The sequence below is a fragment of the Mytilus galloprovincialis genome, chromosome 12 (genome assembly GCF_965363235.1).
Source record: "Mytilus galloprovincialis chromosome 12, xbMytGall1.hap1.1, whole genome shotgun sequence".
Taxonomy (NCBI): Eukaryota; Metazoa; Mollusca; class Bivalvia; order Mytilida; family Mytilidae; genus Mytilus; species Mytilus galloprovincialis.
Genome location: NC_134849.1, coordinates 42,563,072 through 42,590,870, shown reverse-complemented (window position 1 = coordinate 42,590,870; position 27,799 = coordinate 42,563,072). Strand labels below are relative to the sequence as shown.

The 27,799-nt window shown below is 31.9% G+C and overlaps 1 protein-coding gene across 1 annotated transcript; it reads left to right on the top strand.

The window, feature by feature from the left end:
- Window positions 1–15: 15 nt before the first annotated feature.
- On the top strand, window positions 16–26,857 carry LOC143055187 (heat shock 70 kDa protein 12A-like). The gene is made up of 5 exons (XM_076228325.1): window positions 16–64; window positions 14,035–14,360; window positions 19,985–20,203; window positions 21,258–21,411; window positions 25,756–26,857. Exons 2-5 carry the CDS (start codon window positions 14,049–14,051, stop codon window positions 26,814–26,816), a joined length of 1,746 nt encoding a protein of 581 aa, XP_076084440.1. The 5' UTR covers window positions 16–64; window positions 14,035–14,048; the 3' UTR covers window positions 26,817–26,857.
- The last annotated feature ends 942 nt before the right edge of the window (window positions 26,858–27,799 follow it).

Here is a 27,799-nt window from a genome sequence, read left to right as displayed (position 1 = left end):
TTAACTTCCTGGATAGCAGTGTCATAATATCAAGGTGCTGCTTTACGCACATATTGGCATTTGGGTATGTTAGATTTGTTTTGAATATAATGTTGACCTTAAGATGGTTTGTGATAAACATATGTATAACACATTAAAATGAAACAAGATAACACCATTATAGAAAAAACTTAATACTTAATAAGGAATGCCTCAAAATCGAAAGTAGTAACAATGAAATGATGAAGATTAATAAGGTAATCTTGAACAATGCCGATTGTATTAGTATGGGCAGAGGTACCATAGTACGATCAATTAAGTTTGAACTTTGTAAAATTCATTGTTAAATTGAGTTATTAAAAACACAATCCCCCTTTTTTTCTCCTTTAGATAATACTTTTACCGTATTCGTGTTCATAGCAAAATCAAATAGAGAAGGAATTTTATAGGTGTCGCGTGATATCACTGTATAGGTAAGAAACGTAATTCAAAATCTCAGTAACACAGAAAAACAATAACTGTCTAACAGGTGTTTTTATCTTATAATTATGAAAATTTGAAAATAATATACCCATGATATTATCCCACGGATACACTCTAATAAAAACCCAATACAACTCTTAAAGGTAGCAAATTATATATTATTCATACCCGTTTAAAAGTAAGGTATTTATTTTGAGATGATTATTTAAATAATCATTATCGATTGTATTTCATACCTTTAAGGGTTACCTTGTATCTAAATATAGCATGCATAATATTATGTAAAAGATTTTGAAAATGAGTCAGGCCGTGTTCATATTGACCTAATGGACCGTTCAATATTTATCAGATGGATGGGCCGGTGCAAAATGGGGCGGGGCAAGCACTTTTTTGTGGAAATATTTGGATGGGCGAGAATTTAAAAAAAAATATTTAGTGGATGGGCCAGAACATATTTTATAAGAAAAATTTTGCTATCAATTTTATCTGTGTAGGAAATTTCTTTAGCGGCACTCAAAACATGTCTCAACAAACTGGTAGCTTGGTTCATTTCTGTCTATTTTAAGAATTTAATTAAGATATAAAACACTAGAATTTTCTGTTCGGACTATCTTTTAAATTATTTTGACCTTATAGAATACCAAGTTGATTAAAAGTTTGGTGTTTTGCTGTTAAAATATATGGATTTAAATAATAGGTTAGAAAAAAAAAGCTAAAATTTTGAGTTAAGGCTAAATTCAGGTAGTCAACTTTAATTTTTTTTATAACTTTTGCAAATCAACTTGGATTTTCATAGAACTCAACAGCTATCTCAATTATATATTAATCTTACAGAAAGCCAGTTTATTTTGTACTTTGATGCATTGCTGTCATTTTTATGGATTTTATGAATAGGTGAAAAAAGCTAAAATTTTTAGCTTAGGCTGAATCTAGATAGTCATCTTTAAATTTGTTTATATAATTTTTTTAAATCAACATGGATTTTCTTAAAACTCTACAACTATTTCATTTATTTATTGATCTTACAGAATGCTAGGTTGATTGGTAGTTTGGTGTATTGCTGTCATTCTTACTGATTTAATAAAAAGGTTTAAAAAAAAGCTCCAATTTTCAGTTTAGGCTAAATTCGGATAGTCACCTTTAAAAAAAAAATTATAACTTTTTCAAATCATAATGGATTTTCATAAAACTTTACAGCTATTTCTTTTATATATTGATCTTATAGAATGCCAGGTTGGTTGTTAGTTTGGTGTATTGCTGTCATTCTTATGGATTAAATAAAAAGGTTTAAGAAAAAAGCTAAAATTTTCAGTTTTAGGTTATTTCAAGATAGTCACCTTTAAATTTTTTATAACTTTTTCAAATCAACTTAGATTTTCATATAACTCTACAGCTATCTTAGTTATATATTGATCTTACAGAATGTAAGGTTGTTTGATAGTTTGGTGTTTAGCTGTCAAGTTTAGGGAATTAATTAATAGGCGAAAAAAGACTGCATCAAAGTCAAAAACATGTCTGCCTATATTTGCTTTAAAAGTCATTAATTTCTTTTTTGAAAAGTAGATTAGATAAAGGGACATTGATATTTGAACTATAAACATGTTCTGTTATTAGGACAATAACTAATAATTCAGCATGCATATGATAATATGTTAAATAGTCCAAGAGTTATTGTCCCTTAATTTAAATTATATCCTTTATTTTAAATCAATATTGTATTTGAGGATGCACATATAAAATCAAATCTGTACATGTATATTCATACTGGTTTAAAAAAAAAATGTATGGTTCTAATACACACATAAATATATACATATATATGGAATTAACTAGCACATTTTAAATTTTGTATTAACACCAAAGTCTATTCTTTGATTTCAAGAAATACAAATTTAAAAACTTTAAAATAGAAAAAGAACCTAAATCATTTTTAATTGTCTTATAGTTTAAGAGGGTCAAGGACTTTTTTTTATAGATTTTTTTTAGATGGGCAAGGACTTTTTCGGAATTTAAAAGGATGGGCATTAACTTTTTTAATGAAACAATATTAAAAATGCACCGGCCCATCCATCTTTTAAATATTGAACGGTCCCTAAACTCTGTGTTGTGCTAGTGTAATTCAAACGTAAACTAAACACATTTAGGTTCCCATCGATAAGACTCAATGTTAACACTTTGTTTAAATCATGTTTTGTCTACATGCAGTTGATAGTCAATGTAGGCCTTATGTGGGTTAAGTGTACACAAAACTAGAATTTTAGAACATGCATTTTACCATGTATATTTAAAGAAGAAACGTTTTTTGGAATACAAATGATATTTATAAAAATTATTAATAAAGTTTTTTACATAATTATTTGTCTAAACTTGATATATTGCTTTGTTAAAAAGACTCAAAGCATCATCAATGACAAACACATACTTCATTTGAAAATGTCGTCCCGAATCGACTGGACGTAAACAGAAGTATTTGCCACGGGTCTTTACTCAATCAACGATTCACTCATAAATGTATTACTAAAAAGTAAAATTGAAAAATTGTATTGTTTAGTTTATCTCAGATCCGGTAAAATGCAATTACAAACTGTTATTTTAAAGCCAACGTCGTAAATAAGAAGAAGTATTTGCATGGTAGCATTTGGTCATAATGACATTGCTCTCGGTTCAAACTCGTGACTGCTTTATTCCAGCAGAACTAAAGAATTGAGAAAAACACGAATATATTTATCCAAATCATCAACTCGCTATAATACACATCTGTTTCAACATTGCGTCTATGCGAATGTAGGCGTATATAGGCAAAATTTGTCCAGCCTACTTGTGGAAAACCGTTCATTCGTCAAAAATCTCTTATATTTTCAATTAGTCTTTGACCTATAGGTATACGAATATACTTCGGCATTAAAGTACTGCAAATAATGAAAATGGCTTTCACAAAGGAGCAACATTTAACTTTGAGGAGGGTGTTATGTGTTTTTTTTGGAGTCAGATTTTTTCTCTCTCGCGCGAACGTTATTATTCAGAGGTTTTTTTTTACGCTATCAATCTATATTTTTTTTCAATATTTAACACTATATGGTAAATCTGGATTCAGAATTTTCTTTTTGTCATCTGCTGTACCAGATTTTTTTTTATCAAATTAGGGATCAGAATATGTTTCAAGGAAAAAACCTTAACCCCCCTCCACAATTTTGTAAGTGAAATCGGCGTTCCCTAAGTACTCGAAAAGTTGTCCGAGAAATTTTAATTCGAATAAATGAAATGCACATTTAAATTACATATAGTTTACAAGTGTGAACAAATCTTATGTACAGGTAATTAAACCAGGTTTATGGATGTGAACAAATTTAATGTGAAACCAGTGTACATCACATTGAACTTATTGTAAAAACATGTTTACTGTATATGGCGTTTGGTGTGAACACGGCCTCAGATAAATATAGAATCTGCTGTTCAGTAGTTGTTGTTTGTTGATGTGTTTCGTAAGATTTTCTCGGTTCTCAATATTTTTACATTGATAGGACAGTTGGTTTTCTCATTTGAATGGTTTAAACATAACAATTGTGGGGCCCTTTAAAAAGAACTTGCTCTTTGGTATGAGCCAAGGCTCCGTGTTGAAGACGGTACTTTGACCTATAATGGTTTGCTTTTTTATAAATTGTGACTTGGATAAGAGAGTTGTCTCATCAGCACTCATACCACATCTTTGTTTTCTTTTATGTAACATCATCATAGGCAAATTAAACGTATGTCCTCTGTTGGCGGTAATATTTATTTACTTTTCAAATGCATATCAGTTTTCTTTACGCATAAATCATTCTAAATTTAATACTTTGACTTTTTAGACAAAATAGTGCCCCTTTAGATTTTTGTATAGGACAATGACCATATAGTGTTTACATTCCTTATATTCATTTTCACGAATAATTCATATACGTTGTGTTTGTGCCAAAACTTAAAGATTTGAAGAAATTGAAAAAAAACCAGTTTTGTATTCATGTTTTTATTTGTTTAGACGATGCAATGTTAGGAAAATTAAATTAATATTAAGAAAATATCATGCAAATAAGAAATTAGGTTTTTATAATATTAAGTAAAGGATTTCTCTGTTAGTCATCACAGTGTGGGAACGGAACTGTACGGTTTTCTAGTATTTTGGTCATTCGGGAGACTGTCAAGCGGGGCTCCGACATTCGAAAAATAACAAGTCGCTTGATGGAAACTTTGATGAACTCTAATGTTACTGTATAACGTTTCTTCTGCAAATTATGTTAATCAAAACTTTCTATATGTAAATATAAACCAATACAACAATAAAAACGACAAATGCATCCAAACGTTTTCTTTAGAATAGTAGGGCTCCGAGTAAATCGATCAAAACTGACACGGAGCAGCGATCAAAAATGTTAAATAAACATCGAAAAACCCATCGTTAATACCAGAATTTTTACATGTACCTTTTCTGATTTATAGTCTCACCTGTCTGAAAGTTTAAAAGTCATTGTACTAGTAGAAACCAAAATATATTCATTCTCTCAATGTCGTATATTTTAATTGACTGTACAATCGCTTGCAAGCTTACTGTACAATCGCTCGGAGCTGTCCTGTACAATCACTTGGAGCTTTCCTAAGCCCAATTCATTAAATACATTACATATGCGTTTCATTGGTTGTTCCTTGTCTGTTCTATTGTATTTGAAATGAAAATAACACGGATTCAGTCATTTTGCCGATTAATAAAGATAGTTAACAATCTATCCCGGACACATTTCTGAAGGTGTGTATATCAGAGAGAAAATCAACATTCGAATAATAAGCATACAAGACAAATTAAAAGGACAGTACAAATGTCAAGAAATCACTAAAAAATAGTGCTCGTAAAAAATGAATAATCAAAAAGGTGACTAGGTGCTCCGTAAGGGTAATAATATTTTGAAGTTTACTTAATTTATGTATCCCAACAGTTTAAATATATATATGTATATTAATAATACAACAAAGGATGTTCAGCAGAGCTTTCCTGGTCAACTTAAATGCAAAATTTTGGTCAACAAAAACTGAGAGGAAGTAGAAATATCTTAATTGGCTTGATTTGTTTGACGTGAATTAAATTATTAAAAATATTCTATGTAAAAACTTGCTTAGCACTGATTTTTTTTTCGGATGCAGTTTAAATTAATGACACAAATGTCATTTAAATTATTTTGTATCATCATATTTTCGTTATAAATAGCTTGTAGTTAAAACATATTGTATTTGAAATATATGTAACAGAAATTACGATTGCAGTAATACACAAAGGGATTCAGAATAATGTTGTTGTAATATCAATTTCATTTGTTAAAAGAGAAAAAGAAATGACTGTTTTTTAAATGGTTCAACCATGTCATTATGATATGTGTTCCAATGGTGTTCCAAATCGGAGATAAAGATGCATTACTGGCCAAAAAGCGAATTGATATTTTAATGGAACATAAAAATTTCTAGTTTGGTTGTTACTCGAGTTCCAGTTTTTCGGAGGACTGAGCGCTCACAAACATATTTAAACCCGCCATTATCTTTATGTGTCTATCCCAAGTCAGGAGCCTGTTGTTCAGTGGTTGCCGTTTGTGTTCATATCTGTCATATATGTTTTTCCGCAAGTATTTTGTTATGAATAAGGCCGTCAGTTTTTGAAATTTAATTGTTTAATATTTTTAATGTCGGTACCTTTTATACCCGACTATAACTGCTTACATCCACTTCATTTAAACTTTGGGGATAGATGTCTCATTGGTAATTATACCACATCTCCTTATTTTCATATTGAAATAGAAATATTTTTATTTTTATCCATCTGATGAGATAAACCTTTTTCAACTGATTTGTATAGTTCGTTCTTATATTGTACTGATACACCACTATGGAACGCCATGACTGTCTTCTGGTGTTGATTGTTTAATATGTTCGGTGCTTTATGCATTATGTTCAGTAGTATATATTATATTATGTTTAGTAGTTTTCATATTATGTTCAGTAGTTTTTACATTATGTTCAGTAGTTTTGACACTATGTTCAGTAGTTTTGACATTATGTTCGGTGCTTTGGTTATTATGTTCAGTAGTTTCATTATTATATGCAGTGGTATTTCCATTATGTTCGGTACGTCTGGCGTTATATTCAGTGCATTTTTCATTATGTTCAGTACTTTCGACATTATGTTCAGTAGATTCAATATTATTTGCAGTACATTATGTATTACCTTCAGTGGTCCCGGTTTCTTTATATTTGGTGGATTATTCATTATGTTCAGTAAAAACATCGGTATTATACTCGGTTCAATGAACTATATGTTCAGTGGTTGTATCATTATAATGATGCAGTAAAAATCAGGAAATCAATAACGGAATTTGCTGAGAAAAAAACCGAACGCAGATATTTTTGACTGACTTTTTCGATCCCCAGTTTATTGACCTTTTATACGTGATGAAATCAAAATAGAAGAAATGGAAGCAGTATTAAATTGGTTTGGTTTACGCTTCCACGTTGGCAATTTTCACAAAGCAAAGGCGGATTTAGGGGGGAGGGTCCCCGCCCCCTTTTCTGAGAAATGTTTTGTTGATTATATAGGGAATCACTGAAACATGACCGGAGCGGCCCCCCTCTTAGGCAGTCATTGGGCCCCACTTATGAAATATTCTGGATCCGCAACTGCAAAGAAATAAGCAGTTGCGTGCGTTGTCGTTAAAACACCATTACCGTAGAGAGACGACAAAAAGACTAAAGAGCAAAATACAAAATTTAAAAACCTATTCTTTAGCTTTTATATTCTTAGTAGGCAACCATTTTCGTTGGTTGGTTGTAGCATATTAATCTCATGCACTGACTTTTTAAGGAGACCACAAACAATTTCCTTGTATATTTGTTGCAGTATTACGCATCCTATCCCGCTAATAAGCGTTTGAGTTTCAGATATTTATTTGAAATAACCCAGATATATGAAAATGTTGATGAGGTTTACAGAACTATAGAGAGAAATGCCCTTCCCCCACCAGACAAAAGAGAATTAAAAAAAAATGGGGAAAAAATAAAGAATACAGAATAAAGGATTGCTAAAAATGAAGAAAAAAAGCAAAAAGTTAAAAAAAAAAAAGAAAAAGAAAAAAAAGAGTGTTTACCGAATTAAAAGATTAACCAAATAACTAATCTCTGCGTTTTCTGCCTACCAAATTTATTATCAATATAAGAATATCATTTGGGATGAAATGTTGAACTGGTCTTAATCAGAACTGGTTCACTGATGTTAGCCATGCAAATTATGTTCATTCGTAAGCATCTGTATTTTCCTCCAAAATCACGATTTTCGAGAGTTGACAAATCTTGACGTACCAGTTTGTCCACTATTGCAGACAAAGTTTTCCTTACATTCTTCTCCTGCATTGTGTCAGAAATTATAACAGCTATGACTAAACAGTTCGTGATAGAGTTCAGACTAAAATAACCATTGACAACAAAAAGCTCTGCAATAGCAGAGCAAAAAAAACAGAAAACAACTAGTCAAAAATTTCATACAAGCAAAGAGCTATTCTAGATTTGTTTAGTTTGAACATATTTATTTATTTTGGGTTAGGAAACACGTTTTGCAATTTATATAAATCCCTTTTCACTTTGCGGGTTCGAGTGCTGCCTTGTAGCGGCATTATTCTGCCCTTATTTGAAATCAACAAGGGTGTATTTTACGTGCAAGAGATATGGCTCTCCCTTAACAAGGGTCAGCCATTTATCATCTCCTTCCGACGGACTATCATCGTTAAGTCAAGACCATACTCGCAAATGGTGTCAAGGGAGAGCCGACAATTCAGTCCCTGAAATTTCATCCCGGAACGGGAATCGAACCAGGAACCTTTGTGTTAGTATTTTCGATTTATCACTTACACTTAGAGTCTAATATTTGGAACTAAGGATGCAAACGAACAGAAACAGTTGAAGAGCTATCTGACCAAAAACAATATATTTAACTGTATTTGTCTTCAAAAAGAATATTTGCACAAGGTGTTGTTGATATATGTACAACCAATCAACAAAAAAGGTTGCCTGCTAAGAATATAAAAGCTATAGAATTTTTTTTTATATTTTGTATTTTGCTGTTTGTTTTTTTGTCGTCTCTCTACGGTAATGGTGTATCAACGACAACACGCTGTTGCTTATTTATTGTTTGAAAATTCTTCTCTCCGTCATAAATATGCCTGAAATATTTGCCACTGTACGTTCCTTAAACAACGATCAATCAATCTTGACATCTTAAAAATTGAGTCAAGAGTTATGTTTTCCTTATGAAAATTGCAAGCATGGGAGTGTAAACCAAATTAATTTAATACTGCTTCCATTTTCATTCCATCCCGTAAAAAATGTTGAAGAAAACGTCAGTAAAAAATATCCGCGTTCTGTTTTTTCTCCAACAAATTCCGTTATTGATTTCCTGATTTTTACTGCATCTTTATAATGATACAACCACTGAACATATAGTTCATTGAACCGAGTATAATACCGATGTTTTTACTGAACATAATGAATAATCCACCGAATATAGAGAAACCGGGACCACTGAAGGTAATACATAATGTACTGCAAATAATATTTAATCTACTGAACATAATGTCGAAAGTACTGAACATAATGAAAAATGCACTGATTATAACGCCAGAAGTACCGAACATAATGGAAATACCACTGCATATAATAATGAAACTACTGAGCATAATAACCAAAGCACCGAACTACTGAACATAATGTAAAAACTACTGAACATAATGTAAAAACTACTGAACATAATATGAAAACTACTAAACATAATATATATGCTATTGAACATAATGTATAAAGCACCGAACATATTACACAATCAACATCAGAAGACAGTCATGGCGTTCCATACACCACTGTCCCAGGTTAGGGGGGATCCCGCTAACATGTTTTAACCCGCCACATTATGTATGCATGTGCTTGTCCAAAGTCAGGAGCCTATAATTCAGTGGTTGTCGTTTGTTTATGTGTTACATATTTGTTTTTCTTTCATTTTTGTACATAAATTAGGTAGTTAGTTTTCTCGTTTGAATTGTTTTACATTGCCATTTCGGGGCCTTGTATAGCTGAATGTGCGGTATGGACTTTCCTCGTTGTTGAAGGCCGTACGGTGACCTTTAGTTGTTAATGTCTGTGTCATTTGGTCTCTTGTGGACAGTTGTATCATTGGCAACCATACCATATCTTCTTTTTTTATATTTGATGAAATGTTGTTCGAACTCAAATTAACTGTGTGATACTGCTTTTTATTATGAAGAAATTAATAAAATAGAAGGATTTTGTGTTGTCTTTGTCATTTAAATAAAAACTCACACCCTTATCATTGATACATCATGTGGAGCAGGATCTGCTAACCCTTCCGGAGCACCTGAGATCACCCTTAGTTTTTGGTGGGGTTCCTGTTGTTTAATTATTCTTTAGTTTTATATGTTGTGTCAAGTGTACTAGTGTGTGTCTGTTTGTCCTTTTCATTTTGAGCCATGGCGTTGTCAGTTTATTTTCGATTTACGAGTTTGACTGTCCCTCTGGTATTTTTCGTCCCTCTTTTATCATTAAGAGAGCTTTGTACCTCCAGTAGAAAAGCTAGGTTTAATTCACTTTTTTCTACATAGGAAAATTTCTGTATCAAGTCAGGAACATGACAGGTGTTGTCAGGCAACTATACCACATCTTCATATTCTTATATCATGTTTATTAACTTATACTTACACTGTATTTTTTGTTTTGTTTGGCGAATAGCACTATTTCACATTAGAATTCCTTTATCGAGTTAGAATATCCAGATCCTCTGCTGAAACATTCTTTGTTGCATTGTTAATGTACGTATTTTTTTTAAACTGTTGGGATACATAAATTAAGTAAACTTCAAAATATTATTACCCTTCCGGAGCACCTAGTCATCTTTTTGATTATTCATTTTTAACGAGCACTATTTTTTTAGTGATTTCTTAACGTTTGTACTGTCCTTTTAATTTGTCTTGTATGCTTATTATTCGAATGTTGATTTTCTCTCTGATATATACACACCTTCAGAAATGTGTCCTGGATAGATTGTTAACTATCTTTATTAATCGGCAAAATGACTGAATCCGTGTTATTTTCATTTCAAATACAATAGAACAGACAAGGAACAACCAATGAAACGCATATGTAATGTATTTAATGAATTGGGCTTAGGAAAGCTCCAAGTGATTGTACAGGACAGCTCCGAGCGATTGTACAGTAAACTTGCAAGCGATTGTACAGTCAATTAAAATATACGACATTGAGAGAATGAATATATTTTGGTTTCTACTGGAACAATGACTTTTAAACTTTCAGACAGGTAAGACTATAAATCAGAAAAGGTACATGTGAAAATTCTGGTAGTAACGATGGGATTTTCGATGTTTATTTAACATTTTTGATCGCTGCTCCATGACAGTTTTGATCGATTTACTCGGAGCCCCACTATTCTAAAGAAAACGTTTCGATGCATATGTCGTTTTTATTGTTGTATTGGTTTATATTTACATATAGAAAGTTTTGATTACCACAACTTGCAGAAGAAACGTTATAGCGTAACATTAGAGTTCATCATAGTTTCCATCAAGCGACTTGTTATTTTTCGAATGTCGGAGCCCCGCTTGACAGTCTCCCGAATGACCAAAATACTAGAAAACCGTACAGTTCCGTTCCCACACTGTGGTCATAGTGATAAAGATATTTCATATTTCATATAAAACTAAGAGGATGTGGTAAGATTCCAAACGAGACAGCTTTCCATTAGAGACCACATAGAAGTTAACAACAATATGTCACTATCCTGGTAAACCAAGCAAAGTTCACCATAATGACCAAAATGTATTCTGCAAGTAAAAATGAGCAATGTTAAGCTTAAGCTAATTGTAGCAAACTATATAAGATATCTTGTAAACTATATTAAGATATTAAACTCCAAAAGATATCTTATATAAAAATTATTTTTAAGATATCTCTTATACTTTTTAAGATATCTTATATGAGATATCTATCTTATATATTATAGGATATATCTTGAAATTCTAATAAATAGTTTAACGGGTTGCCATAATTTCAGGTTGATGTTTCATTGAAGGAGCACTTGCTACGAGATATATACAAAAAATAAAAATATGATTGTTTTTGTTCAATCATTAATGAAAGTGAAATAGGGAAATTTTAATTGCATTTCGCTTTAAACAACCAGTATGGTTCAATTTTGTCCAAAAAAAGCAAAGAAACATCGATGGTGAATTATTTAGTTGCAAGTGGTAGACAATGCCCCTTTAAAATTTTATTCTTATATGTAAGATAAAAGGTTAGAGTCTCAAAATAATCGACGATTCAAACATCATATACTTCAATCAACGCTTTAACACCCTTATGACATTACTAAAAGAATCAATCAATACTTAAATTTTTATTGTTTTTGCGATGAATATAAAAATACGCTTTCTATTGAGTTTTTATTTTACCTGAGCACTCTATTGTAGAAGCTCCTGTCATGCTGAATGTTCATTTCATTTTGAAGTAAACGTTTATTTCAGAATTACGCGAGATTATTGTTGATACATATATGTAATGTAATTCTACTTTGTGAAATCAGCTAACTACATGACAGATACATGTATGCAAAACCGCATTAAATATACGAGGTAGTTAATTTGGTAAAAACAGAGTTTCTTGTACAGCAGTTGTGATGGTACCAATCAGTTTCAATGCCAAAATCAAATGCTTTAGACACCGACTATGCCTATAGTGCAATAGTTGGGTAATAGTGAACACGTCGAGCTCAAAGTATAGTTTGATTTTTAAGAGTAATACATATAATCGATACTGATAAAAGTTCATCAAGCATATTTGAGATATCTGCACACAATGCGTTCAATTACTAAGGCAAAGTGTAACTAAAAGAGAGACGAAAGATACCAGAGGGATATTTAACACAAAAGGTCGATTTATAGACTAGCTATTTCAGACTAAGTAATAAAAAAAGAAAAACAATAGCACACAAAACCTACTTATTAAATGCAAAGGAATGAAACTATTAAAATAAGAGCTAGTTCTAGCAAGAGGCGGATGAAAAGTGTTATTTTCATTCCTCAAAGTATAAAGGGTTTGTCTGGGAAGATATGGCTGGACTAACTCATATAAGTATGCAGGTATCATCCCATTTAATATTTTATAGAAAAGTATAAGCCTATGTTTATTACGTCTATTCTCCAGAGTTTCTAAACCTAATTCAATATAAAGTTTTTCTCTGGAGGAATTACGTCGTAATTTTGTAATAATTCTAGCAGCTTCTATCTGAATATTTTCAAGAAGCTCAGACTCGTGCTGGCGCTGATTGCCCCAAACAACATCACCATACTCTAATATAGGTCTAACAAAAGCATAATAAATACGTATTAGTGAACTCCTATCTAATAAATGTTTAACTTGACCATGTTGACGAAGCACAGATAGACGAGAGCATGCTTTTTTATAAATAATATCAATATGTAGTGTTCCCTGAAGCTGGTGACTGAAATGTTATCCCAAGATGACAGTGAATATTTATGTTCTCAACCCCAATAAATACAAAATTTTTGGTTTTCTTCAGAGTTAAATTGAACAACCCATGATTTTGCCCAATTTGAGATAACATCTCAGTCATCAGTCAAAAAGCTGCTGCTACAGCAGGATCATCATCTACTATAACAAATAAAAAAGTGTCATCTGCAAAAAGTCAAATATCATTAGCAATGTCATTTACTATATAGTTTATATTAATAACTTTTTAAGAAACAAAACTGATCCCTGGGGGACACCTGCATATATACTTCTTAGAGTTGACGAACAACCTTCTAAAACCACCTCTTGTTGACGATCTGAAAGATAACGTTCTATACAAGATAAGAGCGGATCATTTAAGCCAGATTGTTTAAGTTTAAATAAAAGTCCTTTATACCAAATTTTATCGAAAGCTCTAGATACATCACAAAATACAAACCTTACATCCCTCCCACTATCCATATAACTAATATTTTTATGATATACTTCTATTAACAGATTAACAGTAGAGTCAATTTCACAGATATTAGGTCATATAGTTTTAATGCAGATACCACATTATTTGAATCACTTTACTGTATGTGCATTATTTCATGTTTTAAATATTGCCCATGTTATAACTATTTGGATTGAGTTATGATAAACAGTAATTTCAATGATATTTATTCTAGAAGCACAGATATTAAGACGATAAATGAAAACATCACCACATTTTACCGAGGAGTATCTTCTTATTTCGCATCAGACAAACGTTCATGCTGAACCGGCAATTACCTGTGTAAATCATGCACCCATCGTTTATTATAACTATATTATTATTTTTTAAATCTTAGGTAGTGTATGGTCAGTTTCATATCAGTTGGTTATCATTCAAACGATTGACAAGTTTGCACGATTGACAAGTTTGCATAACTAGGAGTTAACGTGAAAAATAACTACATTATTTATTATCGACAGGAATACTTTGAAGAATGGCACAAAACCGAGAACATTTGTTGGTGGCAGCTATCGACTTTGGAACAACGTACTCTGGGTATGCATTTTCCATGAACGATACATTCAAGACGGATCCTCTGAAGATATATGCTAACCAAGCTTGGATAGCTGGTGGAAAGCAATTGCTGTCGCTCAAAACACCTACCTGTATTCTGTTGAATCCAGACAAACAGTTTGATTCTTTTGGTTATGAGGCGGAAAATAAATACGCAGATTTAGTGATGGATGACGATCACGAAGATTACTACTATTTCCACAGATTCAAGATGAGTCTACATAATAACAAGGTAAAAACCTAGAGGCATCTAAGATCCCTTGCCATCACCACGACTTCAAAGTGTTAAATGAAAGTCGACATACGTTTGAATGAAAATTCCCCACCTAAAATGAGAAGACACTGTTTGTACTACATACGATTGGAAATTGAAGCCAATTCTTTCAAGTAAAAATAGAATACAACATTAAGGAAGTAGTTTGAAATAATGCGGAATTTTGTAACACCGTACTGAAATTTTTGACAACAGCAATGTGGAGTGCTCATACAAAGCTTTGAATTATTTTCTAATAATTTAAATTGAGCCATGTTATATTGAAATTCAAGAAGGTTTTATCAGCTGTTAATCATTTCTTCACCTGATCACTTTAATTTCTTTAATTTTCATATTCTAATTTTACACATTTTGAAAAGAAAAATTACATACCTTTTTTCCAGAACGAAGTTATATTCAGTTTTGCATTCATTTCCAAATTATTGCTAGGGAATTGAATTTTGTGTGATTCGTCATTGATAAAATATAATTTAATCATATTATCCATATAACTTACCTCGTTTTAAAAGCTGTATTAGGAGCAAATATTCAAATCGATTTCAAGTTAAGTACACACAAACACATAAATCGTCAACCAGTTTAAAATCTACAATATGTCTACCTCGGAAAAAAAGTGTAAAGGTCAAGGACGTTTTCGTGTAGGAACCAATGTGTTACTCAGTTAGTTTTAAAAACCGTTCAAAATTGACCTTTTGTGACCTACAACCTGATGACATAGACTTGTTTGGACGTTTTGTGGAATCTCCTTAAATAGAACATAACTTTAAATTATGTAAACCGTCTGAACAGAGTCTTCGATATACTATTCTTTTACATCATTAAAACAGAAGAGATATCTAAAAAAAAAAGGGAGGTGAACGCATTATTTATTTCGGTTTTCAGTAATAGTTCAACAAATCAAAGTTGGATGCGCAAGTTTACTTACATTTGTGTCATAACCCATTTGCTGTAACTAGATCATACCTTGCTGTCTCTAACGGCACGGGACGTTTGCGATTTTTCATAGGACATTTGCGCTTTATTTTTTGGACACTTGCGCTTCAAATGATAGGACGTTTGCGCTTTTTAAAAAGGACATTTGCGCTTTTAACATAGGACATTTGCGCTTTTGTAATACATTTCTATTTGTTTTTTTATTGCTTCCCTGTTCTTTTATCCGGCTTAATTGGGACTGACAGACTTGACCTGGCAGAATTTAAATCGGTTGCAAATGAAAAAAATATTATTTCGTTTTCTCTATCGTTGACTTAATGATTTTTTTTCGGATTTTGATGTCCGTACTGGATAATCGCCAAAGAGATTGTGAACATCTTCTCTTGACTTGGGCAAATTTGGTTGAGTCTTTTATCTTACTCTGTACACAGCCTTTTCATTAGTTTTCATGGTCTCTGTGCAAGGTCCGTTTCAATTCTAGCTTTACAATTTTCCTCGTTACATCTCCAAGAAAGATCTTCAGATTTGAAGGTTTGATCAAAACGATATAAAAATCTAGCATGTCATATAATTTTGTTCTTTACTACTCGTCTCTATAACTTTAAACTCTTTATCTAAAACTGGTTTACTGTGAACTAACTAATGACAAATATAAGTTGATTTTTTTACGTAATTATTACATTTCATTAACATACAGATATACGACTACAATGTCCGGCCAATTTATTACAGGTGAATCAAAATTTAAAGCGAAAATGTCCATAGTATTAGAAGCGCATTTGTCCTATCGTTTTACAGGTAAAAAAGCGCAAACGTCCGGTGCCCGTCTCTAAAACATGAAACATTATTTAAAATGACATTCAATTTATCAATTGAATACTAATTAAATTGATATTGACTTACTAGTATTATTTTTAACTAATCTTACTTCACAATTTCAAGTAGGATGATATCTTTCACCAATACAACACATAATACAATTGTACTTTCTTTTCCCGAATTAGATACAAGAAGATATAATTCGTTTTGTGTGTATCCTGTATAATAGCTGTCTTATAATTTGACAAATGATACCTAAAACCCGTTTGTGGGTTCCTTTGTGTATACTTTTGATTTTGTTCCCCATTTAAAATTTTAAGTATCAAAATCAAGGTTATCATGAGATTTTGATGGTGTTTTGCCCCAAAGTTTGACTATCCAGGACAATAATATACCACACAAAGAAAACCCGCGCTGAAGTACGTCCATTATTCATAGTTCATTATTCATTATTCAATAATGAATAATGAAATAGTCCACTATTCATTATTCAATATTGAAAAATTAATAATGAATAATGAAATAGTTTATGTTTCATTATCTAATTTGAAGCGGTGAATAGTGAAATAGATATAAAAAAAATTGACTGTGACACTATAGCTTAATCCTGATTCGCAATGACCATAAGAGGGTTAACGGAGGACCTAAATGCCACAATACGCGTAAAAATGAGGAAATAGATAATTTTGAATAATGAAATGGATATTTTGAATAATGGAATGGCCTGTTATGACCCTTCAGCGCCTAATTACAGATATATATCAAACCTCAATCGAAAGCTTATCAAGAGAGAAACAAAAGGTATATAGTCAATATGTTCCGCAACGCATATTAGAGGAGTAACGAAGGACTTAAATATCGAAATACGCGTGAACATTGAGAAATAGCCAATTTTGAATAATGAAATTGATATTTTGAATAATGGAATGGACAGGCAGTACCCTTCAGCCCCTAATGACAGATATATATTATACCTCGATCGAAAGCTTATTAAGAGAGGAACAAAATGTATATAGTCAATATGTTCCACAACGAATATTACAGGAGTAACCAAGGACTTAAATATCGAAATACGCGTGAACATTGAGAAATAAGTTATTTTGAAAAATGGAATGGACTGCTGCAACCCGTCAGCTCCTAATTAAGGATAAAAAAATATACACCAAGTTAAAGCTTATGGATGGATGAATAAACTGAGTATAATCGATATGTGCCGCAATGACCATTACAGAGGTTACGGAGGACATAAATGCCAAAATACGCGTGAAAATTAAGAAATAGCCAATTTTGAATAGTGAAATGGATATTTTGAATAATGGAATGGACTGCTATGACCCTTCAGCCCTAATTACAGATATTTGATATACCTCAATCGAAAGCTTATCAAGAGAGGAACAAAAGGTATATAGTCAATATGTTCCGCAACGGATATTACAGGAGAAACGAAGGACTTAAATATCGAAATACGCGTGGACATTGAGAAATAGTCAATTTTGAATAATGAAATGGATATTTTGAATAATGAAATGGATATTTTGAATAATTAAATGGACTGGTATGACCCTTCGGCCCCTAATTACAGATATATATTATACCTCAATCGAAAGCTTATCAAGAGAGGAACAAAAGTTACATAGTCAATTTGTTCCGCAACGGATATTACAGGAGAAACGAAGGACTTAAATATCGAAATACGCGTGAATATTGAGAAATAGTCAATTTTGAATAATGGAATGAACTGGTAGGAAAATTCAGCCCCTAATTACAGATATATATTATGCCTCAATCGAAAGCTTATTAAGAGATGAACAAAAGGTATATAGTCAATATGTTCCGCAACGGATATTACAGGAGTAACCAAGGACTTAAATATGGAAATACGCGTTGACATTGAGAAATAACATATTTTGAATAATGGAATGGACTGCTGCAACTCGTCAGCTCCTAATTAAGGAAAAAAATATACACCAAATTAAAGTTAATAGATAGAGGAATAAACTGAGTATAAACGATATGTGCAGCAATGACCATTACAGAGGTTACAGAGAACCTAAATGCAAAATTACGCGTGAAAATTAAGAAATAGCGAATTTTGAATAATGAAAAGGATATTTTGAATAATGGAATGGACTGCTATGACCCTTCAGCCCCTAATTACAGATATATATTATGCCTCAATCGAAAGCTTATCAAGAGAGAAACAAAAGGTATATAGTCAATATGTTCCGCAACGGATATTACAGGAGTAACGAAGGATTTAAGTTTTCGAATGAGTTATAAGGTTTATTCATAATTAGATGCTTAAGGATCGCAGCATACCATTCCATTATTCAAAATATCTATTTCATTATTTAAAATTAGCTATTTTTTAATTTTAACGCGTATTTTGGCATTTAGGTCCTCCGTAACCCCTCTAATAGTCATTGCGGCACATATCGTTTATACTCAGTTTATTCCTCTACCAATAAGCTTTAATTAGGTGTATGAGTTTTGCCTTGATTATGGAGTGAAGGGTTGCAGCAGTCCATTCCATTTAAAAAAAAAAGCTATTTCTCAATGTTCACGCGTATTCCGATGATTAAATCTTTCGTTTCTCCTCTAATATTCGTTTCGGAACAAATTGACTATATACATTGTGTTCCTCTCGTAATAAGCGTTCGATTGAGGTATATAATCTATATCTGTAATTAGGGGCTGAAGGGTCCTACCAGTCCATTCCATTATTCAAAATATCCATTTCAATATTCAAAATTGGCTATTTTTTAATTTTCACGCGTATTTTGGCATTTATGTCCTCCGTAACCTCTGTAATGGTCATTGCGACACATATTGATTATACTCAGTTTATTCATCCATCCATAAGCTTTACTTTGGTGTATATTATTTTTTCCTTAATTAGGAGCTGACGGGTTGCAGCAGTCCATTCCATTATTCAAAATAAGTTATTTCTCAATGTTCAATCGTATTTCGATATTTAAGTCCTCGTTACTTCTGTAATATCCGTTGCAGAACATATTGACTATATACATTTTGTTCCTCTCTTAATAAGCTTTCGATCGAGGTATAATATATATCTGTAATTAGGGGCTGAAGCATCATAGCAGTCCATTCCATTATTCAAAATATCCATTTCATTATTCAAAATTATCTATTTCCTCATTTTTACGCGTATTGTGGCATTTAGGTCCTCCGTAAACCCGCTTATGGTCATTGTGAATCAGAATATAGCTATAGTGTTACAGTCATTTTTTTTATATTTATTTCACTATTCACCGCTTCAAGTTGAATAATGAAACATAAACTATTTCATTATTCATTATTCATTTTTAATATTGAAAAGTGAATAGTGAACTATTTCATTATTCAATATTGAATAATGAATAATGAACTATGAACAATGGACGTACTTCAGCGCGGTCAAAGAAAAAGATAAGATAATGCTTAGCCAAATCCCCTGTCTAACACCAACTAAAACATAAATTAAAATTAATTTATAAAATTACTTCCCAAATTCGGAATTTTGGAACCATTGAAAATAGTCCACTGATCGCCGAAAATATTATAAGGCTTTTGTAGAGATTGATCGCTTTCATCTTGGTCCTGTTGACTTATGGGGAGATCATACAACAGGATTACATACACGTTTTATTTTATTCCCTATATATTTAAAATTTCAGAGATACAGTTTTTTTTTAAAAACAAAAGCTATTTTACCGAATAAAACCTCGACTCCAAGTGTTATCGTGTGAATGAAATACATGTTCCCTTTACGTTTTTACGTGTTTTTTTTTTTTTTTATCAAATTGAAGATCTTATTTTCCCATTTTTAGAACGTGAAAGAAGACATGATGCTCGAAGATATAACTGGTAAATCGGTAAATGCTTTAGATGTGTTCGCCTTATCAATCGAAGCATTGAAAAATCATCTTATAGCGGCACTGGAGACTCAAGGTACGGGGGTTAAACCGTCTGAAATACGTTGGGTTCTTACAGTTCCAGCAATATGGACAGACAATGCCAAACAATTCATGAGGAAAAGTGCAGAAATGGTAAGAAAACGTTTTTCACAAGTTGCACCTTATATTCCTTAAATCATTTAATTTTTGGTATACATTCGACAGTCATACGATGCAGTTTTAATCCAATTTTGATTTTGGGGAAACGTTGCACACTATACTGAGTTTTGAACTATATAAATATAAACAGATCATGAATACAATGTATCATGTTGTGTTATTGCTATTGAAACCCCTACATGCACTATCAAACCAAACACAATGAAGTGGACGTCAGCAGCGGATGATCACAAATAGCCTTTAATAATTAACAAATCCAAAACTGTAAAGTAAGCTATAACATGTTATGGCATGACAAAGAAAAACCAACGTCTTTTAAACAAAAACAAATCAACGAAAACAACTATGGTACCTGATTTGTCACAGGCACATGCATACTGTTGGTAACAAGTTTGAAATCAGTGATCACCTCACTTAGCCTTGGACAGTGATGAAAAAGTACGCTATTAGAACATACTTAATAATTTCTTAGAAAAGGATTGAATCATTGAATAAAAACGAAACACAAACAAAACTAAAGACATAAAGTATGTTTGCTTGTCATGTTTTGGAATTTTTGTAAGATTTTCGAAATCCTCTGGTTTTATCCATTTGAATGCCTTAAACGAATTTGCGCTTGGACCCCCCTTTTTCTTTTTATAAATCTTTTACATGTTTAATTATAAGCCATTTGTAAAAGTCTAATAAAATATTATTTATTTTTTTTTTATAGTTTTTGAGAACTTAAACTGGTCTATGTTAAAGCTATGAAAAATCAAAAGAGAACATTTTTCTAATGGCTAATATCTCGCAAACAAGCACATTGACCCCTATATATTTTTTTGCTTTTTTGATTCCTCAATTAATCCCCTATCAATATATGCTAGTTTTATGGAAAGTTATTTATTTTGAAACTGAGAGGCAAACTTCCTTGAGTGCAGATCTGAGAATACTCAGTTACTAAAATAAGTTTAAAACCATTTTGAAAGATATGCAATTTTAAATTGAGTATCTTTAAAAAAGCATAATTCGTTGATAAAATTCACAGGCTGGCATCCCGAAGAATTGTCTTTTGATATCTTTGGAACCTGAAGCTGCATCAATCTATTGCCAATATTTACCTACAGAAAAATTAAGTGGTATCGAGTATGGATTCACAATGTCAAACGTGGGAACAAAATACATGGTTGTAGATTTAGGAGGTATGTTGCGATATTCGTTTTAATATTTAAATGTGTAGTATGGAAAAAAGGAACAAGATATATGAATGATAGTACTGTCTGTATTTTTGTACATACAGATGTCACATTAAGTGACAAAGCATATGAAGGTAGTGTATATCTGAAATATACTTAATCGCAAGAGTTCGTTGCGTGTATCATTTAAAGTTAAAAAGGGAAATGTTAAATATGAAAGTAATGACAATGCCGGTTTGTACAGGTTGTGATTGTCTTGCATCAACCATTAACAATACAAAAAATATTACATTTATACTTAGATTTTATAATGTAGCTGCTACTTCGAAGGACAGTTGGCGATAATTTCGCAAAATATCTAGTCATAACAGGAAAGTAAAAGATTTCGTCTTACATTATACATTGTTAAAAATAACTAATGAACCACTCAACCGCAATTATTTATTTATGTATATTCGTTTTTGTTGGGTGAGGTGAAGTGGGTTATAGTTAAAGAAAAGGAGGGATCGATGCAGTATCAAGTATATTTAAGTCTCGTATGTTAAATAATGATAAGACAATAACTTATTAGAAATTTCAAATTTACTCGAAATAACCAACTGATCTCTGAACCTATCCGAGAATATTGCAGTTTCGCTTGTTGAATGCACATACTTCGTTGAACTAGATAAACAATTAACACATGGCAAGAGTAAAATCTCTTTGTTCTTACTGTGCTTTAATCTGGATAATGCACATAAAAGGTGTGCATTAACTACAGTTATACTGCAATTCAAATCTATTTTTATCTTTAGGGGCGGTTCCTGGATTTTGAAAGGGGCGTTCCCATCAAATTAAAAAAAAGTATATCACCGAGTGTAGCGAGACTAAAGACAATATTTAATGCCCAATAAGTCGCAAGCCAGGGCCGACCGTGCAAGGGCTGTATAGCCAGTCAAGGTCGTTAAAAACTTCTATTTGTTGTTGTAAAGACAATATTGAGGATTTTAAGCTAAAACACGATACTTTTTCCAATCCAAGGGTTAACGACCTGTTCGACCCCATCCCCGAATCCGCTATCTGCCTTGAAATTACGACAAAGTTGAACTTCGTACAAACATCGTAGTTTCAAAATAGGAAAAAGAAAGATTTCTCGTTCCTTTAATTATTTTTTTTTATCTAAGCTGGAACGTAAATCTAAATCAGTGTTTTAAAGGTAAAAAGATAGTTAAAACATTTTTTGGTAATTTCTGCCAAAAAAGAAATGTATCTAAGAATATCCGAATAAAAGAAATCGGAATTGGATTAGGTTCAGACTCAATGGAATTTATAACGAATTTTTGAATATCTATTCCTATAAAGGGACTATTTTTGGATCGAATTAAATGAGAACCATCTTTAAGTTTGTTTTAAAACAGGCTGATTAGCTGGAGATCAAACAGACTTCATTTAGATGGACGTGTCTTAAAAAGAAATACAGTAGATACAAAAAATGGGCAAGGGAAAAGGGGGGGGGGGTTGCGGGGAGAAAAAGGTTTTGAAAGAGAAACGTATTTTCTGTTTATTTAACATTTTAAATTTAAGTAATATAACATCTTCGTCGGTTCTTTTTTCTCTAAGCATATCATTGAGTGAAAGAAATTCAAAAGCAAGTAATCTAATTTAAACTCAATAATCCTTGCTAAACATGACCCGTTTTTCTATATTTCCTTACTTTAAGAAACATCTGTATTGCTTGAACTTGGAAGCAATTTTTAAGCAAAAACAGTTCGGCGTGAGCCAATGCTCCGTCTTGAAGGCCGTACTTTCACCTATAACTATTAAAATTAAGATGATACTGGCATTGTGACCGCGGATTTTTTTCTCAATATGGCTAAAAATTACCCGTTTCCCTTCTATTTCCTCACTTTAAGAGACATCAGTACTGCTGAATCCTGGAAGCAATTTTTATGCATATAGTTATTATCTGTATAGAAATCAAACTGATAAGTTAAAAAAACATTTAATGCAAGATCATAGAACCATGCAGAGACATATAATATATCGTTTCTGATAGAACGCAAAGATATTTTTTTTATCGAGGACCTTGAATTTCAATAATTTTGAAAGCTGAATTAACAGACATATGTGTATAACTACAACCAGGGACTTTCTATACTAGTATAAACTTAGTATAGAAAGTTCCTGCTTCAACGAATGGGAGTGTTTAACTACTAAGGCATTGACCATACTGTTCTCGTAAGATCAGGAGACGTTAAAAAAACTATCCATCAGCTCAGTGATTCAGCCGGTAACGAATTTCCGATATCATAAAAAATTCACAATACAAAGGGAACTTCCTCTGCTTAATTGAGCCCCTAAATAAATGTGAATAGTTAAGTATTATTCAAAAGTGTCGAAAGCAAAGTTTCATATGACGTGTTCTCGTACAAATATTATACTGAATAACAGTAAATAAAAAAAATAAAAAAACAAATACTGAAACGGTTCATTTCGATAAAAAAAATCCGGAAAATGACAGATATATCAAGTATCATGATAACACTGTTTAAACTGTTAACTTGTGTTGTTTATAATATAAATTCAAGTTCTTCGTGTAAATATTGTTAATATTTCATTTTATTACTTCAAAAAAAAATTTTGGTGTAGAAAATTCAGGGGAGGCAGTTGCCTCCCCTGAACTGCCTCCCCTGCCTTATAGGTAGTTACGGCCCTGACTCCGATTTGAAAGTACACAATTTGTCAAAGTCTTAATCGTCACAAATTAAATAAACACTGGGAATAAATTTAACGGAATCGATAAAAAAAAATACCATTAAATAGCAGTTTAAGAATGAGTCTAAATATAAATAAAATATTAATCTAAAACTTACCAAAGTCGTATTTCCCCCTTTATCTACCCTACAAGAAACTTTTCTTGAATCCGTGGTTTGCGGAATAACGTCCACATTTCTAAAACGTTCACGTAAATTGATTGCGTCATGTGTTAAAACAGTTATTGGCCAATCAAATCTCTATATGTAATTTAATCTGCACAGCACGAGATGACCCAATAACCCGAACTCCTACGTCGTTCGGGTTATTGGGTTATCTCCTGCTGTGCAGATTAAATGACATATACCGACTTGCTTGGTCAATAACTATAACATAATCCAATCTGCTACTAGTATTTTAAATCTTTTGGTATAATCTTTAGAAATGGAGACCAGTAACTGTTTGTGTTGTTCTCGTGATGCTCATACTTTAATTTTCTATGTGGTGTTTTGTAGTTATACCCTATCCATCACAACGAAAAATGAGCACATATAGTATTATAGAAACATTAATTTTCGTGGGGTTAAAATTTCGTTGTTTTTTCTTTTTGTAAGATTTCATTGGGATTTTATTTCGTAGTTTCCAGTAAATGGAAGTGATGTTATATGTTATATGTTGGTTAAATTTTCGTGGGTTTTTTAATTTCGTGGATATATTCTTTCCACGAAATAAACGAAATTAAATCCTCCACGAAAATTTCGGCTTTTATTTGGAATCTACTCTAAATATAGTACTATAGAAACATTAATTTTCGTGGGGTTAAAATTTCGTTGTTTTTTCTTTATGTAAGATTTCATTGGGATTTTATTTCGTAGTTTCCAGTAAATGGAAGTGATGTTATATGTTATATGTTGGTTAAATTTTCGTGGGTTTTTAATTTCGTGGATATATTCTTTCCACGAAATAAACGAAATTAAATCCTCCACGAAAATTTCGGCTTTTATTTGGAATCTACTCAAAATGCTATACTAGTAGTCGAAAGAAATTATAATATATCAGAACCTAGATTATTTATCTAATATTAAGTATATATATATATATATATATATATATATATATATATATATATATATATATATATATATATATATATATGTAGGGAAAGGATAAATTTTCCAGAATATCAATCTAGGCTAATCAACAAGAGCCTATGCTAACAATGGTGTACGCCACATTGCACTATTACATCTTTAAGTATGATTTTTGTCTTGATTGAAACGATTTTGGCAAATTGATTACATTCATCGATTGTTTCTTGTGTATATTCCGGAGTTTACTATGACTTCCATAATCACTGTATTTATACATTTTTGCTTAGAAGCCAGCCGAAAAGCACGCATCCGGGTGAGGGAGTTACTCGCTGAATTGAAGACTCATAGGTTGCCGTCGACTTTTATTTGCTCTTTGGTCGGGTTGTTATCACATTCCCCATTTCTGTTCTCTATTTTTAAATCGAGTAAGTGCATAAAGTAATGGTAAATAATTATTCTTTTAATCTAATACAAGCGTCTTGAAGAAGTTTGTTGGGCTATTGTTTAGTTTTTCTATTTTATCCAGGTGGAACAGCGGACATAACAATTCACGAAAAACTGGTTGGCGACAATTTGAAAGAAATATGCAGAGCATCCGGTGGTGACTGTGGTGGAACATCCGTTGATGCAGCCTTCATACAGATGCTTGCAAAAATATTCGGTGCTCCCCTTATTAATGCATTGAAACAAGAAGAACCTGCTGCTTATTTAGATCTTATTAGAGAATTCGAAATTGTCAAAAGAACAGTTACATCTTCTAAATCTGGAAAGATAAATATGGCTATACCTTATGCCACACTTGATTCACTCTGCAAAAAATATCTAGAGGAAGATGTACTTCGATCCATATCGTCATCGCCCTATGCACAATCAATAATTATGCGGGGAGATAAAATGAGAATAGATGCAAATTTATTCAGATCTTTTTTCGAAAAAACCGTACAAAATCTGATACAAATAGTTACCGAAATACTTGAACAGAAAGAAGCGAGATCAGTCGTCCAAATTCTCCTTGTTGGTGGATTTTCAGAATGTTCGCTCATTCAAGAGGCTATTAAGAAAGAATTTTCTAACTGCAAAGTGGTCGTTCCCAAAGAATGTGGTTTAGCAGTCCTTCAAGGTGCCGTTTTGTTTGGACATAAACCTAATTTTATTGCATCTCGAATATGCAGATTTACTTACGGTGTTGATACCTTTTCCCCTTTTGAAATTGGCTTACACGATGAAGAGTATAAAATATTAAGAAATGGAAAAGAATACTGCAACAACGTATTTGATGTGGTAATGAAGAAAGATTCACATGTACCTGCGGGCACAGTTGTAAAAAGGCGGTATTTGTCGTCGATATATAATGATGACCGTAAAAGAGTTATGAATTTTGATGTATTTGTTTCTGAAAAAGACTGTCCAATGTACTCAGTTGAGGAAGAGTCTACCTTGTTAGGGAGAATGGAAATTAATATTTCTGATTCATCTATTGCACACAAATATGATGTTGAATTAGTATTTGGAAATACTGAACTTAGCATCATAGCGAGTGACACCGACTCGGACGATAAAGTGGAGGCAAACTTTGATCTTATCTGAAAATGAACTTGAGACTGATTTAATTTTGATTGTCTTTTAGTATAACTAATCCCTACTTTATTACGAACATACATCGTATGCATTAAATTTATACTCACGGGTGCAATACTTGGCTTTTTCTTATCTGTATTTGAAAAAGATGAGTGGGATCAATTATTATGTAACTTGGTCAAATAGGTCCGTAAAAGATTCTAACTTTTAAAAAGTTTTAAAATTTTAGTTTTTCGGAATTTTGGTTCAAATTTTAAAGTATCAACATTTTTAAGTTTTGAAATGTTTTAAATGATTAAAGTTTTACAATACAAATTTCGTCTTAAAATTTAATAGTTATTAAATCAAATTTTGAAAATACTTAACATAACGTTTGGTTTTGATAATTTCTCTTTTTTAACAAATGTTTAAAGTTGGATTTTGTTTTGATTTTTTTTTAAAGTATATAAAGGACTAAAAAGTGGGTACCTGTTAAGTGCGAAAAAAGTAAGATAACAGAAAAAATAAAAGAAAATACTGAACTCCGACAAAAATTTAAAATGGAAAGGCCCTAATCAAATGTGGAAAGTCCCTAATTAAATATGTAAAGTCCTTAATCAAATGGCAAAATCAACAGGTCAAACTCATCAAACGATTGGATAACAACTGTCATATTCCTGACTTGGTACAGGTATTTTCGAATTCGTATGTAGAAAATGGTGGATTAAACCTGTTTTTACCTAAAAACGGAACAGAACCAAATGAAACGAAAGGAGTATGAGCTATAATGGCACCAGATTTACAAAATAAGAAAAACTTAAACCGAGGATATTTTTCTCCATTGATTTTTAGAATTTGAGTCACCGATTTGAACAGCACTGTTTTTTTTTCTTCTAACAAACAAATGTTTAATGACGTCACAATGGTAGGTGTAAATGACGTCATTATCGGGAAATTTAGTAAAAACATAAATTCAGATGGTTTTCTATATATTGACTTTAGCACCATGCATG

What these genes read in the sequence shown, in the direction of transcription:
- LOC143055187 (XM_076228325.1), top strand. Translation starts at nt 14,049, where the DNA reads ATGGCACAAAACCGAGAACATTTGTTGGTGGCAGCTATCGACTTTGGA. An exon ending in TGAGTCTACATAATAACAAG is followed by an intron (nt 14,361 to 19,984) that starts GTAAAAACCTAG and finishes TCCCATTTTTAG; the next exon opens with AACGTGAAAGAAGACATGAT. An exon ending in CATGGTTGTAGATTTAGGAG is followed by an intron (nt 21,412 to 25,755) that starts GTATGTTGCGAT and finishes TATTTTATCCAG; the next exon opens with GTGGAACAGCGGACATAACA.